Source organism: Asparagus officinalis, chromosome 7 (assembly GCF_001876935.1).
Source record: "Asparagus officinalis chromosome 7, Aspof.V1, whole genome shotgun sequence".
In the NCBI taxonomy this organism is placed as follows: Eukaryota; Viridiplantae; Streptophyta; class Magnoliopsida; order Asparagales; family Asparagaceae; genus Asparagus; species Asparagus officinalis.
In genome coordinates, this window is record NC_033800.1 from 102,188,390 (window position 1) to 102,200,637 (window position 12,248).

At 34.2% G+C, this 12,248-nt stretch overlaps 1 protein-coding gene across 1 annotated transcript in view; it reads right to left on the reverse strand.

Moving 5' to 3' along the window:
* Positions 1-12,248, reverse strand: part of LOC109849150 (heparan-alpha-glucosaminide N-acetyltransferase-like) — a 20,675-nt gene that overhangs the window by 2,657 nt on the left and 5,770 nt on the right. Inside the window, exons 2-10 of the mRNA XM_020418963.1 lie at positions 10,975-11,056; positions 9,079-9,155; positions 7,539-7,645; positions 5,023-5,149; positions 3,702-3,818; positions 3,530-3,615; positions 2,472-2,538; positions 577-655; positions 377-468 (exon numbers count right to left, since the gene is read on the reverse strand). Coding sequence (XP_020274552.1) covers positions 377-468; positions 577-655; positions 2,472-2,538; positions 3,530-3,615; positions 3,702-3,818; positions 5,023-5,149; positions 7,539-7,645; positions 9,079-9,155; positions 10,975-11,020 — 798 coding nt within the window. The 5' untranslated portion in view covers positions 11,021-11,056. The remainder of the gene's footprint in view (positions 1-376; positions 469-576; positions 656-2,471; positions 2,539-3,529; positions 3,616-3,701; positions 3,819-5,022; positions 5,150-7,538; positions 7,646-9,078; positions 9,156-10,974; positions 11,057-12,248) is intronic.

The window sequence follows — 12,248 nt, forward strand, 5'->3', positions numbered from 1 at the left end:
ACTTTGGGGTCTAATATAACAAAAACCCAAATATTTGAGAAATTTATAATATAACGTTAGTAAGAACTTTAATGAGTAATTAGGAGCTTAAGTAAATAGCACATTGCCAGTTGCACTGAAGTTTATTTGTTAGCAGACTACACAGGGATGAGCATGAAATTTCCGTATCATACATATAAGCATAAAATCATTCTCTCTGTACTGCTAGAAGGATCTTAATGCAACACTTATTAAAAACATTAAATTCCTGAAGGATCTAATTGTAAATTTTACTTGATCATCTTATTATAAGAAAGTATCAAAGTACCATATCACACACACAATCTCTAAGGTGACAAACTGCACAGTTACTTTCAAAGAAAGGTTTTAAGCTCACCAGTAAGTACAAGAAACAAAAAGTTAATCCAGCTGAGCCTGTTGTTAGCAGCATGTAAGACATAGAATACAATTGTTTGTTTACGGGAATCCCTGTAAAAAAATCTGGGTGTCAGGCTGTCGGCTGTAAGAGAGTAATAAAACAAATACTATTTCAACTCTAGAACAATTTAAAAAAGAAATATCCAACTTGAGCATCACCTATAAAAATGAGGAATAAACCAAGTGATAAAATTGCAACTGAATATGACAACCAATGTAAAAGCCGATCTCTGTGACCCTGAAATATATCAGCACACAATTAATTTACATTAAAGCCATTTACCTTAACATGAAAGAAATTGACCTTTTTAAGATGTGGAATAAACTAGGTCACTAAAACTGAAAAGGAAAGAGAAAAAGAAAGAAGAAAGAACTTCTATAAGGGCATCACTACCGACAAGTAATTACATAATTAGTATAGGAAGAAATAAAGTACCATTATGTCAACGATACAGTGTCAAGTAGCTAACAAAATTAATAAAACACATTGTTTGGATTAAACCAATGACAAAATTGACTAGCCACTGTTGCTCTTTCCATCAAATAATACTAATAATAGTTTTGGCATACTAAACTCTAGAAGCATGAAATTTAACAATACTCAACAACTAGAGAGTCTGCAAGAACCAGTAGGATTAGCAGTGGCAATGGAGCCCAATAACTTGATAACCCAACGTGACCTGAATTTTCAGGTTAAATTCTAGATCTCTTAGTGGTTATTCTCCTCGAGTAACTATAAATTTATAACGGATCTGCAAGTAGATCTTCTGGCTGTAGGACCTGATCTGAATCTGACAGATTGTCACACCTAAGCAGGAATAACTAAACTCGAAAAACATGCATATGAAATTATAAGGTAGCCATAGGTTTTTGGCTCTACCAGCATAGTCACAGCCACAAATAACCAGAGACAATGTTATAGAAGGCGCTAAGCGGACTAGGCGTTTGAGTCAGCGCCTAGCGCCTACACGCCTGGGTATTTGCCTAAGCAGCTCTAAGCGTTTGGCTATTTTTTAAATTATTTAATTATAATAATTAATAAAAATATGTACTAAACTCATTTAAATTTGCCCAAAAAAAGATAGCAATCTTAGATCCACAATAAATCATGCATACTTAAATACTAAATAGCCAAAATAATAACTAGCAAGTTTATAAAAAGCTCTAGGATGCCTAGGCTTTGGACCCGATACCTCGAGCCTAGGAGGCTTTCTATTTTTATTTTTTAATTACAATATTTGATTGTAAATATCAATATTATAGAAAGCTTAGATGCCGGATTGGTGTTTAGGTGGATTTTTTTTCTTAATTTAAGTGATGGTCGAGGAGGTTTTGCTGAAGGCCGGAGGAGGTAGTGGATGTGATCATATTTAAAGGTTAAAGGAGGTTAGAGGATATGGAGGCTGCAACACAGAAAATCACGATCAAGACCTAAAGGGTGTAGTCCACATTAGCAGACAATACTCCCCTAAACACTATCAAAATCTAGGTGGGCAGCCTAGGTACTGCCCAGGCACTAGGCGCTAGTTAAGCGGCATGGGTATCGCCTAGGCCTAGGCGTACGCTTACGCGGACTAGGCGGAGCCTTTTTAAAATAGTGACCAGATAAAAGAATTGCGAGGATGTTCTCTGATTAGTTAAGATTAGCATACTTACTCTTAATGATTAAGTTTTCTTTTACATTTGAAGTACTTAATTATTAATTTTTGTCTCGTATTCAAGTTCAACCACTAGATCCTCATTTCTGTTGTGGAACAAGTATACAATATTCTCAACATCTTATCATCTTTCTCTTTTTACTAGTATTAACCTTAACTTGTAGCATGATTGTTAACTTTTAGAAGCTAAACCAATTACCTCTCTTGACTGAAATATTAAGCAATGATATTTATCTGCTAACATAACTTAAATATACTGCTCCTGCTAGATTATCAACTCAGTGGAATTAATCATCTAACTTGATTATTCATCAATTGGCAAGATTGTTGATGAAACCAGGAGATGGTGATTTGTTAAGCAGAATTACAAAGATGAACAGGGAAGTCAAGTCATACCTCCAAATAAACTAGAACGTGACCAAACTGAAGACCAATAATGCAAGCTACAGCAGCCATCAAGGAACTACATAAGAGTTCAGAAGAAAACAAAGATCTTAAGATTCCAGCATGAAAGCAAATTATTTCAGAAAAAAAACAGTAACATGCTTCCTTAAAAGCTACAATGATTTTCTTGCAGATAAAGATGCTGGAACATGCAGCATGAATATGTGCACACTGCACGTATATGCACTGCCATTCCTACTGTGGAGTTTTCTCTCAAGCATCGTCTTTCTGATGCAGATCCTTCCAACATTACTAATATATTTCATTTCTTGTGCAGCCCATGTTAATGTGATTTAATGTGACATGCAGTGAACTAACTATCACCATTCGGTTATATTCTCTTAGTTTTCAAATGGCTTTGTGAGTCAACAGCTCACATCCTTCCCTTACAAACATCTTTGAGGAAGCTTTGAGCCTGTGATTATTTTGTTCAGACAGTGTCACCACTGAAGATTACTTTGAGCAAATATTTTCTCTTGGCCCAAGAATAGGAAGGGCCTTATTTTACTGCATTGTACTGATCTTTTGCAATGTCATATTACTGCAAAATGTGTTTGTTCTCGGGCGCCACATCTAGTTACTAAGCATAAGAAATGCTACTAGAAATAGTTCCCTATTGACAAAAAAAATACATATATCAACTGTCGTTTTTTATCATACGGTACATAGATGTGTTGTAACCATCTATAAGAATAATTTCCCACATGACTAGATCTGTGTGATCTATGCTCATTCTTCATGCTGTTATGTAATGTTGAATTAGTATGAAAAAAATATGCCATAGTACAAGACAGTTTTAGTACAAAGCACAATAATACAGAAAGAGAGAAATTTTTTAACACATTACGTATCAGTAAATAAGAATGAGAAGCACACATGGTATATAAACTTTCAAGAAAAGATCCACAAAGTTACGGAAATAGAAATAACTAGTTTGATGCACAGAGGCTAAAACTAAAAGCCTCTTATCTGAGTATATAAGTGAGTATATAAGACGTGAGATAATTTACCCTAAAATTCCTTCAGGCTCAAAAGGAGCTTGACACCATGAAGGTGAGTCATCTGGAACCCCTCCATCCTTGGATATCCTACATTCCTATTAATTATGTATACCAACGTCAGCCTAGATAAACAAAATAATATAAAATGGAACTATAAATTTGAAATTCTAGTTTAAAATACCTTTAGATTTCTATACGCTGGTTTTTTGTATAGGTGGTCAATGCCAAGTACATACCGATCAATCATGCCAGCTGAATTACATGCTGGCCCAAGATCCCCTCTTACGCCACATTGCACCTGAAACCATAGATATGAACATTATATAAAGTCTAAAAGTTTGTGAATGTGCAATAATAGAAATTTTTTTCATCAGCTCTAGAGATCACACTACAAATACAAATTAAAAAGTGCAAATGAGGGAGAGGGAGGGAATCTATGACTCAATTAACTTTGGAAAAGAGAGTAAATCATCCTATGTCCATCACTGATCTTAAAATATGCATGATTAATCTCAGATATCTAAGTGATCATATGCTATGGATCTTACACAGAAAAACATTTTTGAAACAAAACATGTTATCACAAGAAAACCAAAATTCATATTCATTTTTCTAGCTTATTAACAACCTTAAAGCTTATCTCAAGTTCCATCCTATTTTATGCTGAAGTGCAAAAGGACAAGCAATTACAGGAGGGGAAAACATTGTTTGACCTTCTGAAACAAAATATATCGCCAAAAGCTAAGAACCATTTCTATCAATGTTTTCTTCGGTCAGCAATAAAGTTTCTAAACCCCTCTATCAAAGCTAAAAAGTCAAATTCCTTCCCATATTTGAGCTAAATTGCAAAAGGTTAAGCAATTACAACAAGGAAAAAGAACTGTTTCAATTTTTTCATCTTTAGTTTAGTGCAAAGCTTAATAAGATGCTATTCGGATCTGGTTAGTCCTTTTCTGTTCTTGAAACACACAAATGGAAAAATAAATGGAAAAATATGTTGATTTACAGCTTGCTGGCCCACACAAGGATTCCTGAATCCTGACACTCTGCTTCGGCAATAAGCATGAAAGCCCCAGTAAAGGCCAACATATTTATGATTAAACAGCCACTAACAAGTCTAAACCAACAGAAGTAATGGAGTAAAGAAGACAGTTTCATCTCTATAAATAATCACTTTCATTACCAAAATAAACAAATAAGAAGAAAAGGGCCCCTCGTGTCAACCTCGCTAGAGGTCTTAACCACTCGGTATTTCCTCATTCAATAGGATAGAAAATGCTTGTATGGAGCTGCAGCCTTAGATCCAGTTAAATACTAAAACATGTACAGAATGATGATGGAAAAAGTAATATTTGTCTAGGCGCTAGATATTTTATGAGAAAAATAAAAGAAAATGACTTTACTGTAGCATGAAAGTAATTATCGACTGTATTTAACAGAAGATATAAAAGTATAATGACATAATTTGAGTGTAAAAAAAAATTTAAAACTATTGATCTCACTGTTTTAAGAACATAACCATCAAGCGAAGAACTTGAAGATGTCTGCTGCACATTGAATTGCCAATCTGGAACATACAAACCATATAACAGCCCCAAGTATACGGCAGAAAGTGAAAATATGACAATCCTATATAGTCATTGAAACAAACACAAAAACAAGATCATCATTTGGTCAAAATTAAAATTTTCTCATGTTTTAAACAGTATTAGAGATCTAAGGGCAACATCAATGCAAAGAAATCATTATTCATAACCAGAAGGTCTGGAGGTAACATGTACCTTTGAGGGAAGAATTTTTATAGCTCATGTTGAAGTAAGAATTGTCCTAGTGTCTTCTTAGTTGTGTACAAAATTCTCACATATAATCCCATTCATTCTGAGGAATATTTAGCGTGACATTGGAAACTCTTGATGCATCAAATTGCTTCAGTAGAATTATTGTAACCCTTCTTTTGGGTTTTCTTAAGGTAAATACCTTACATGCGATGCAGCGCATAGCACAGTATTCGGGCATGGCAATGAGTACTTGTGAGGAAGATAGGGCATTTTAGGTTCAATGATCATTCAAACAAGTTTTTGTTCATGTCATGGATGTGGGGTCAATGGCACAATTTTTTTACTTTGTTAGTTGCACAAGTCATTTGCATCAATTCTTGTTGCCCAGAATATTGATTGGATAAATTGGATGGTCAAAATGTTTACATGGGTCGATATGCCATCTCTCAACCATTGAAATTGAATGTGTTATGCTAATCCTCTCACTTTGTAGTTATGAAGTGTAGGCTGTAAAATTCACATTTACGTTTGACTTACCCTAGGTGGAAGTTTCAATTCCCTTCTTTTGTTCCTCAAACAACTATTCCTATTCTTTCATCTCTCATCTATCATTAAATCCAATTTTAATAACTCACTTATTACACTCTGTTACCTTACATCAAGTATCCCTAAATTTGAACTAGCAAAATTTAATCAACCCACTGAATTGGTTAAGTGTAAACTTATGGAAAGTTACACAAGTAACACTGGATTTGAACTTCTGTAACAGTTATAATGAAAATAACTATGATCTCTCTTAGTTATCATCCCTTTGTTTTTCTTGCTTTTCGTCCAATGTGTTCCTTGCTTCCTCCTTTATAATTAGAAAAACCAGTCACAGTCTTAGGACTTCTAAGCAATGACATAATAGCTTTGTTACCGAAGAAGTTGATGAAGTCAAACACCTAACCAGTTATAGCATTCGATGACTTGAGCATCTTGCACTATTCAATATTTTTATTTGATGACTTAGGGCCATGATGCAAGACAGATTAGAAATTAGGATTTCTTATGGATTTGATTTTCTTTAATTGAGATGTTTGATTCGGGTGAAGGTTGTTATTCAGATATTTGTGTTGTTATTTTGTTAGGGTGTGTTCTTTGATGTTATTTATTAGTTATTTAGTTAGGATTAGGGTTTTGTTTTATTCCTATAAAATAGTTGTATTTTTTAGGGGGGTGAGAGAAGAATGAATGTGAGAAACCATGCATGTGAATTGCAACTAGTATTATGCACGTGAAGTGCCCGGGTGCAAAGTCCAATATTTACATTTTTTTATTAAATGAGAAGTACTATTTCAACATTTGTGTTTTTTTATTTTAATTTTTATCTAAATAAGTTTCTTCAACGGAGCTCCATTTTATCATACCCCATCATTTGGTATCAGAACCAAAAAGATCCACCATTTTAATTTTCAATATCAGGAACGCAACAATTTAAGGTCCATCGATGTTGTCCACATAAGTCTCTTTAACATTAACTCCATTTATCGTTCCCTATCAATTGGTATCCAAGCTGAAAAGATCTAGCATTTCAGCTTCAAAATCGACAACACAACAATTTAAAATCCATCAATGCTATCCAATTTTTAAGTGGATGGCGAGTTTCTTTAAGAGGGAGAGATTTGAGGCAAGACAAATTAGATTTAGGATTTTTAAAGATTTGATATGCTTTAGTTGATATATTTGGTTATGATGAAGTTGTTATTTAGCTTTTGGAGTTGTTAGTTTGTTAGGATTTATATATTTGATATTATCTAATTGCTATGGTTTTCTTTGTTACCAAGATTTTATTTTAGTCCTATAAATAAGGCTATATGTTTTTCATTAATGTGAATTGTTTGGATTGTGTAGTGCTCGGGCCTAAAGCGCAGATCTTTTTTGTCTTAAATGAGGAGTGCAATTTTAATATTTATTATTTTATTTTATTTTATTCAAATAATTATCCTCAACAGATCTCAACCCGTTTGTTCCACATTAGGCCAACATGATGCTATATGTCAGACTTAAAGTCATAAGATGGTAAATTTCAAATAGCTTAATGTTATGATGGTTTGGTTGACATGAAGAGTTGGACTTGTGATTGCTTCATCAAAAGAAGTAAGTTCATTGATCATATACATAACAAGTTCTAGTTTAGGTGATGAGAAGGAAGGAGCACACATAAAAATAGCAAATGGATGTAAAACATGTATGGTTACCCGTGTAGATAATAATTCTTCAAAAATCCATCTCCGGCATCCTTTCCTGATATTCGTGAACACCATATTTCACAAAAGGCAGCCGTAATGTATCCAATAGCTATCCTCTACAACCATAAAAAAATGACGTGTGTAAGGTTCCACTTTTCCTTTGTAAAAAACAATAGAGAATAAATAAAAGTTTTGGCTCCAAAGGGAGGAAAAGCAGACAGAAATATGTAACCAAGAATACAAGAAAGAATGTTGCAACTTGAACTGAAAGGTTTTGTGATAGATAAATACTATAAAACTTGCACCATGCAAAATAAGCAAAGTGACGGATGCCAATAGAAAAAAACAATTTCACAAACACAAATCTTTACAATACACAGACATATTAGCCCCTGACATGATCAAAACACTGCACTTTTTGTGCATGAACGGGAGTGTCTATGATGATCGTAATGGAGAGGACATGGAAAAAAGAAATATGCACTATTGAAAAAGGTAACTTTATGTATTTAGGGCCAGTGGAATTAAGCCTCAAGATGGAAATTTTTAAAGTGAATATTACTGGAGCATGTAATATTCAGGTTTTGCTAGAAGGGCTATTCTTAAAAGGAAATAAAGTTGTGCTCGATTTGTCCTTGAAACTTTCTCCAATCAAGGCAAAGTTGGAGGCTCTACTTAATGGTCTGATTTAATGTCAAACAAAAGTAAATTAGAAACATTATGACTTTCAAGCCTTTTGAATGAGAAAAGAAGCTACCAGACATATTAGGAGCTTCAGCACTTTGTGCCTCATCCTCTGAAAGAACTCTTAGCCACGTATACATTTAGATAAAACAATAAGCTTGCAAATTGGGTTGCTAATTGAAATGTTGATATTGAAGCTCCATTCCATCTTACAGAAAGTTCATCCTTTTCTAAGCAAATGTACTATTATGAAGCTACATTGCATGGGTACAGGTACTGATACAGTTAAGGGCGCGCAGATATGAATACGGGACACAAAAGTTTTATAAAAAGCAAGGTACGAGAACACAGCTATATATACATTAAAATTTAACAATTTACATGAGATTAATATTGTTTTCTCATTCACATGTTTTACAAGAATTAAAATTTATATAACATTTTTATATTTTATTGATTGTGTACTATGTAATTGAGTGGTTTAAATTAAAACATGTATTATATAATTGACTAGATGTCCGAGTAATGTATGCATATATTCAAGAAGTGTCCAAGGAGTGTCGGGTACAGCCGTACAGGTATGGGTACGGGTAAGGCTACATGATAGAAGTGTGCATGCAACATAGTTATGAAGAAGTACTCCATTTCTGAATGAGCTGTGAGGTTGGGTAGGTGGGGCCTTATGGGCAGGTGGGGTCAAAGATAAATTCCAGATAAAAAAAGTAGTTGTATTAGTTCAAAGTCATAATTACCAACTGATATAAAACAATACAAGTTATTTTCTAAACAATAGGCTCAAATGGACGAAAGCATGCAAATGGAGAATAAAACTATGAATAAATAAAACCCTTCTGCATTATACTACCTGCAGAATACCAAGCCAACGTATTTTTTCAACATCAACACCAAATGTTAATGAATTTACTCCATGAAAGTAGCCACCTGAAATTAAGAAAAAGAAAACATTGATATTGTTGACATAGTAAACTAATACATCACATTGAACAGAAAAAGAACATATTCTCATCAACCACGATAGGAAACAAACCCTTCCAAAATGCAGATTACCATGGAATACTAGCAACTCCAACAACAGTAGAAAATTTTTCAGACATAGGATACAAATAAAAATCTCCAAGAACAATTCAGATGTGTTTGACAAGTGGGTTATGCTTACTCTTGCTGTCTCTCGCCAACAGCCTAGAATACCAACGAGTTAGAATGCAGTGAAAGTTTGGACACTACTCCCAAACTCTTTGTCCAAATTCAACTACTCCTAATTCTATTTTATTTCAAACGACCAACAAATTTTCTATATCTCGTTCCAGTTTATTTCTAAAAACTCATAACTTCTACTTCCTAATTCCCCCAACCAAATGTAGCCTTAAAATAATAAATGGGTGTCAAAATGTCATATTCAGCTAATGGTCTACAAAAAATCCCGCTCCCTCCCTCTATTCCATCGAATATCAGCTGCTATAGAAAACACTCAGACTATAATGCAAAATGCATGGTTAAAGAAACATCTTTGGCAACACCTTCAAGAAAATCCCCTCCCCCACATTGTACCATCATGTCAGATTCTTGATGTAGTGGAAGTACCAAAATGGACACAAAAGGAAGAATGACTTACTGGATGACTTTTTTCTATCACTTTCTTTGCAGGAAACCTATCTGCAATTTCCCTCAAAAACTGTTCCATACTAACCCATCTGACTCATATCAAGTCATACGAAATTTTGCATTTACATTATTTAGTTAGCCTATGCTTCCCTTGAATTTGTAAACTTTTTTTTACTAGGACAGTTACACGTAAACTATAAGTTATGAATGAGCGTGCTAGACTTGATTTACTGGTTTTTGCGTTTCCGACTTTCACGAGAAAAAAGAAGTAACCTAAAGCATATCTACAGTCCCTTCTGTTGATGTTTTTTTCCAAATGGGAAAAGATAGTGCAAGTGTACATTTCCTTGTCCACTCACATGCACCAACATAGACACATGCATATGCTCGTGAGCACACACGTGCAAGTGCACGCACACACAAAGTACTTAAAATCCTGTCTCCACCCTTGCATATGTAACCTCAACAATAGAGTATAGAGTATGAGCAAAATAAGCCATAATAAGTGAAGTAGACCTTGTTAGCGTAAAACAGTAACCTTCAACCCTCATTACAACTTTAGAGTGTTGGAGTAATAGAAGGGATTTTAAGATAGCATCACTTCAATCCATGTTACATCCCATACGACACACATTTAATGCGGGTTTAAAAGAATATCACTACGAAAAATTACCCAGTTTTTAGCCTATGATAAGTGTGCTCAACCTGCAGGGGGAAGGGGTATGTTATAAAATTATAACCCTTAATCTTCGTGAAGTTATCAGAGTCACTCCTCAATCAAAAATAAGGGTTTCTAGGGGTCACACCTTAACTTAAGACTTTGATTGTTGAAGTAGCATCAAATTTTCTTTTTCCTTTTTTGAGTTGCACTAAACAACACTTTGAGTCAGTCTGCTCACCCACTTGTTGTACAAGGAAAAACTTGGTTGTATTGCAAAAAAACGAAAACTTATACGTAGTGTGCAAATATCAGGTGTAGATTAGTGGTTGTGAATAATGAAAACATTTACCTAGAGATGGACAAAAGTGTGTCAAATGTAAGAAATATACAGTTCACAAACACTAGCCAAGGACCTTGCGAAGTACAGGAGTTTAGGACCTAAAAACTACAGTAGTATCCAGCTTTAACTATGATTACCTTGAAGAAGAACACCGAATAGGAAGAGCTTCAATGCCCTCAACATAGCCTTGTGTGTTTGTTGGTATCTGTTGGATATTTTCTGAAAGTAAAGCAAAACTTCGAAATTATATGTAACATATATATTATCCACAAGGACCACTCAACCAGATCCAAGCTCTAGATCGAACATTTTAAGAAACTGAAAGCATAAAGCATAACCTAGTAGACAAAAAAAGGCATAACATATCTATTCTATTACTACATTTAAAGAAAGCCATTCATTTGGTACCAATTTTTGGTGTTCACCCCTATAAGTCACGACTTTAGAAAACCCCAACTAGCGACTTCACACCATGCAGTAATTTAAAACTTTGAGAGGGGTTAACTTGGAAAAGCATAAAAATATTGATCTCCCCACGTTTAGAAGGAAACTAACCCTTAACTCCCCACAAATTCAAATCTCAACACTATCTCTAAAATCATCAACGCAAAATCAGATAGGATAGCGGAATCATGGAACAGATACTGTCCTGTTTCACTACACCTCCATTGTCCTTTTCCATCTCCATAGCTTCTCAAGTTCAACAGGTTTATCTATCACTTTCAATTTGTTTCCGTAATTACTTCAATAATTCACGGTAATCAGTGATGAAGAATAATTTTATGCTTGCTTCCAGGACTCTTTCTTGGAAAACCCCATTTTTTACTGTTAAGTGCTCATTCTTTTGTTTGCTTTTCCCTCAAACTTACTTATTTCAAACTTCAACTCAAATCTTACTTCTTCCAAAGTTAAAAAAATTATTTGGATGTGGAAGCGCATTGCTTATACAATTTCCAAAGTCCGTGTACTTAATCTGTGAGAACTAGACATTTATGTCTACAATTAGCGATATTATCAGGTTTTACACAATTGTGGTTGTAATTTTATGCACGCATCACGCGCACCAGAACACCAGATTTCGTGAAGAAGCACAACCTACATTATAATACTCTTCATTATTTTACGAGAAGGTTCATCAGAGAATATTTTGCGACATGATACGATAAGAAATTACCAAAAATATATGGAAAGAAAGTGAATAAGATGTACAGATATTTTAAACCTTTCATCTCCTTTAATTGTTACATTTTATTATATTTCTAATCTCTTCAATATTTTAAACCCTTTTAAATTTTATCAACATTCACTGCTATGCTTGAATATTGTTTTATGCACAGGTGAACTAGTTCATGCACGCATCGTGTGCACTAGGAGTACTAGTAAAAATAGAATAAAGAGTAAGGACTTTTAG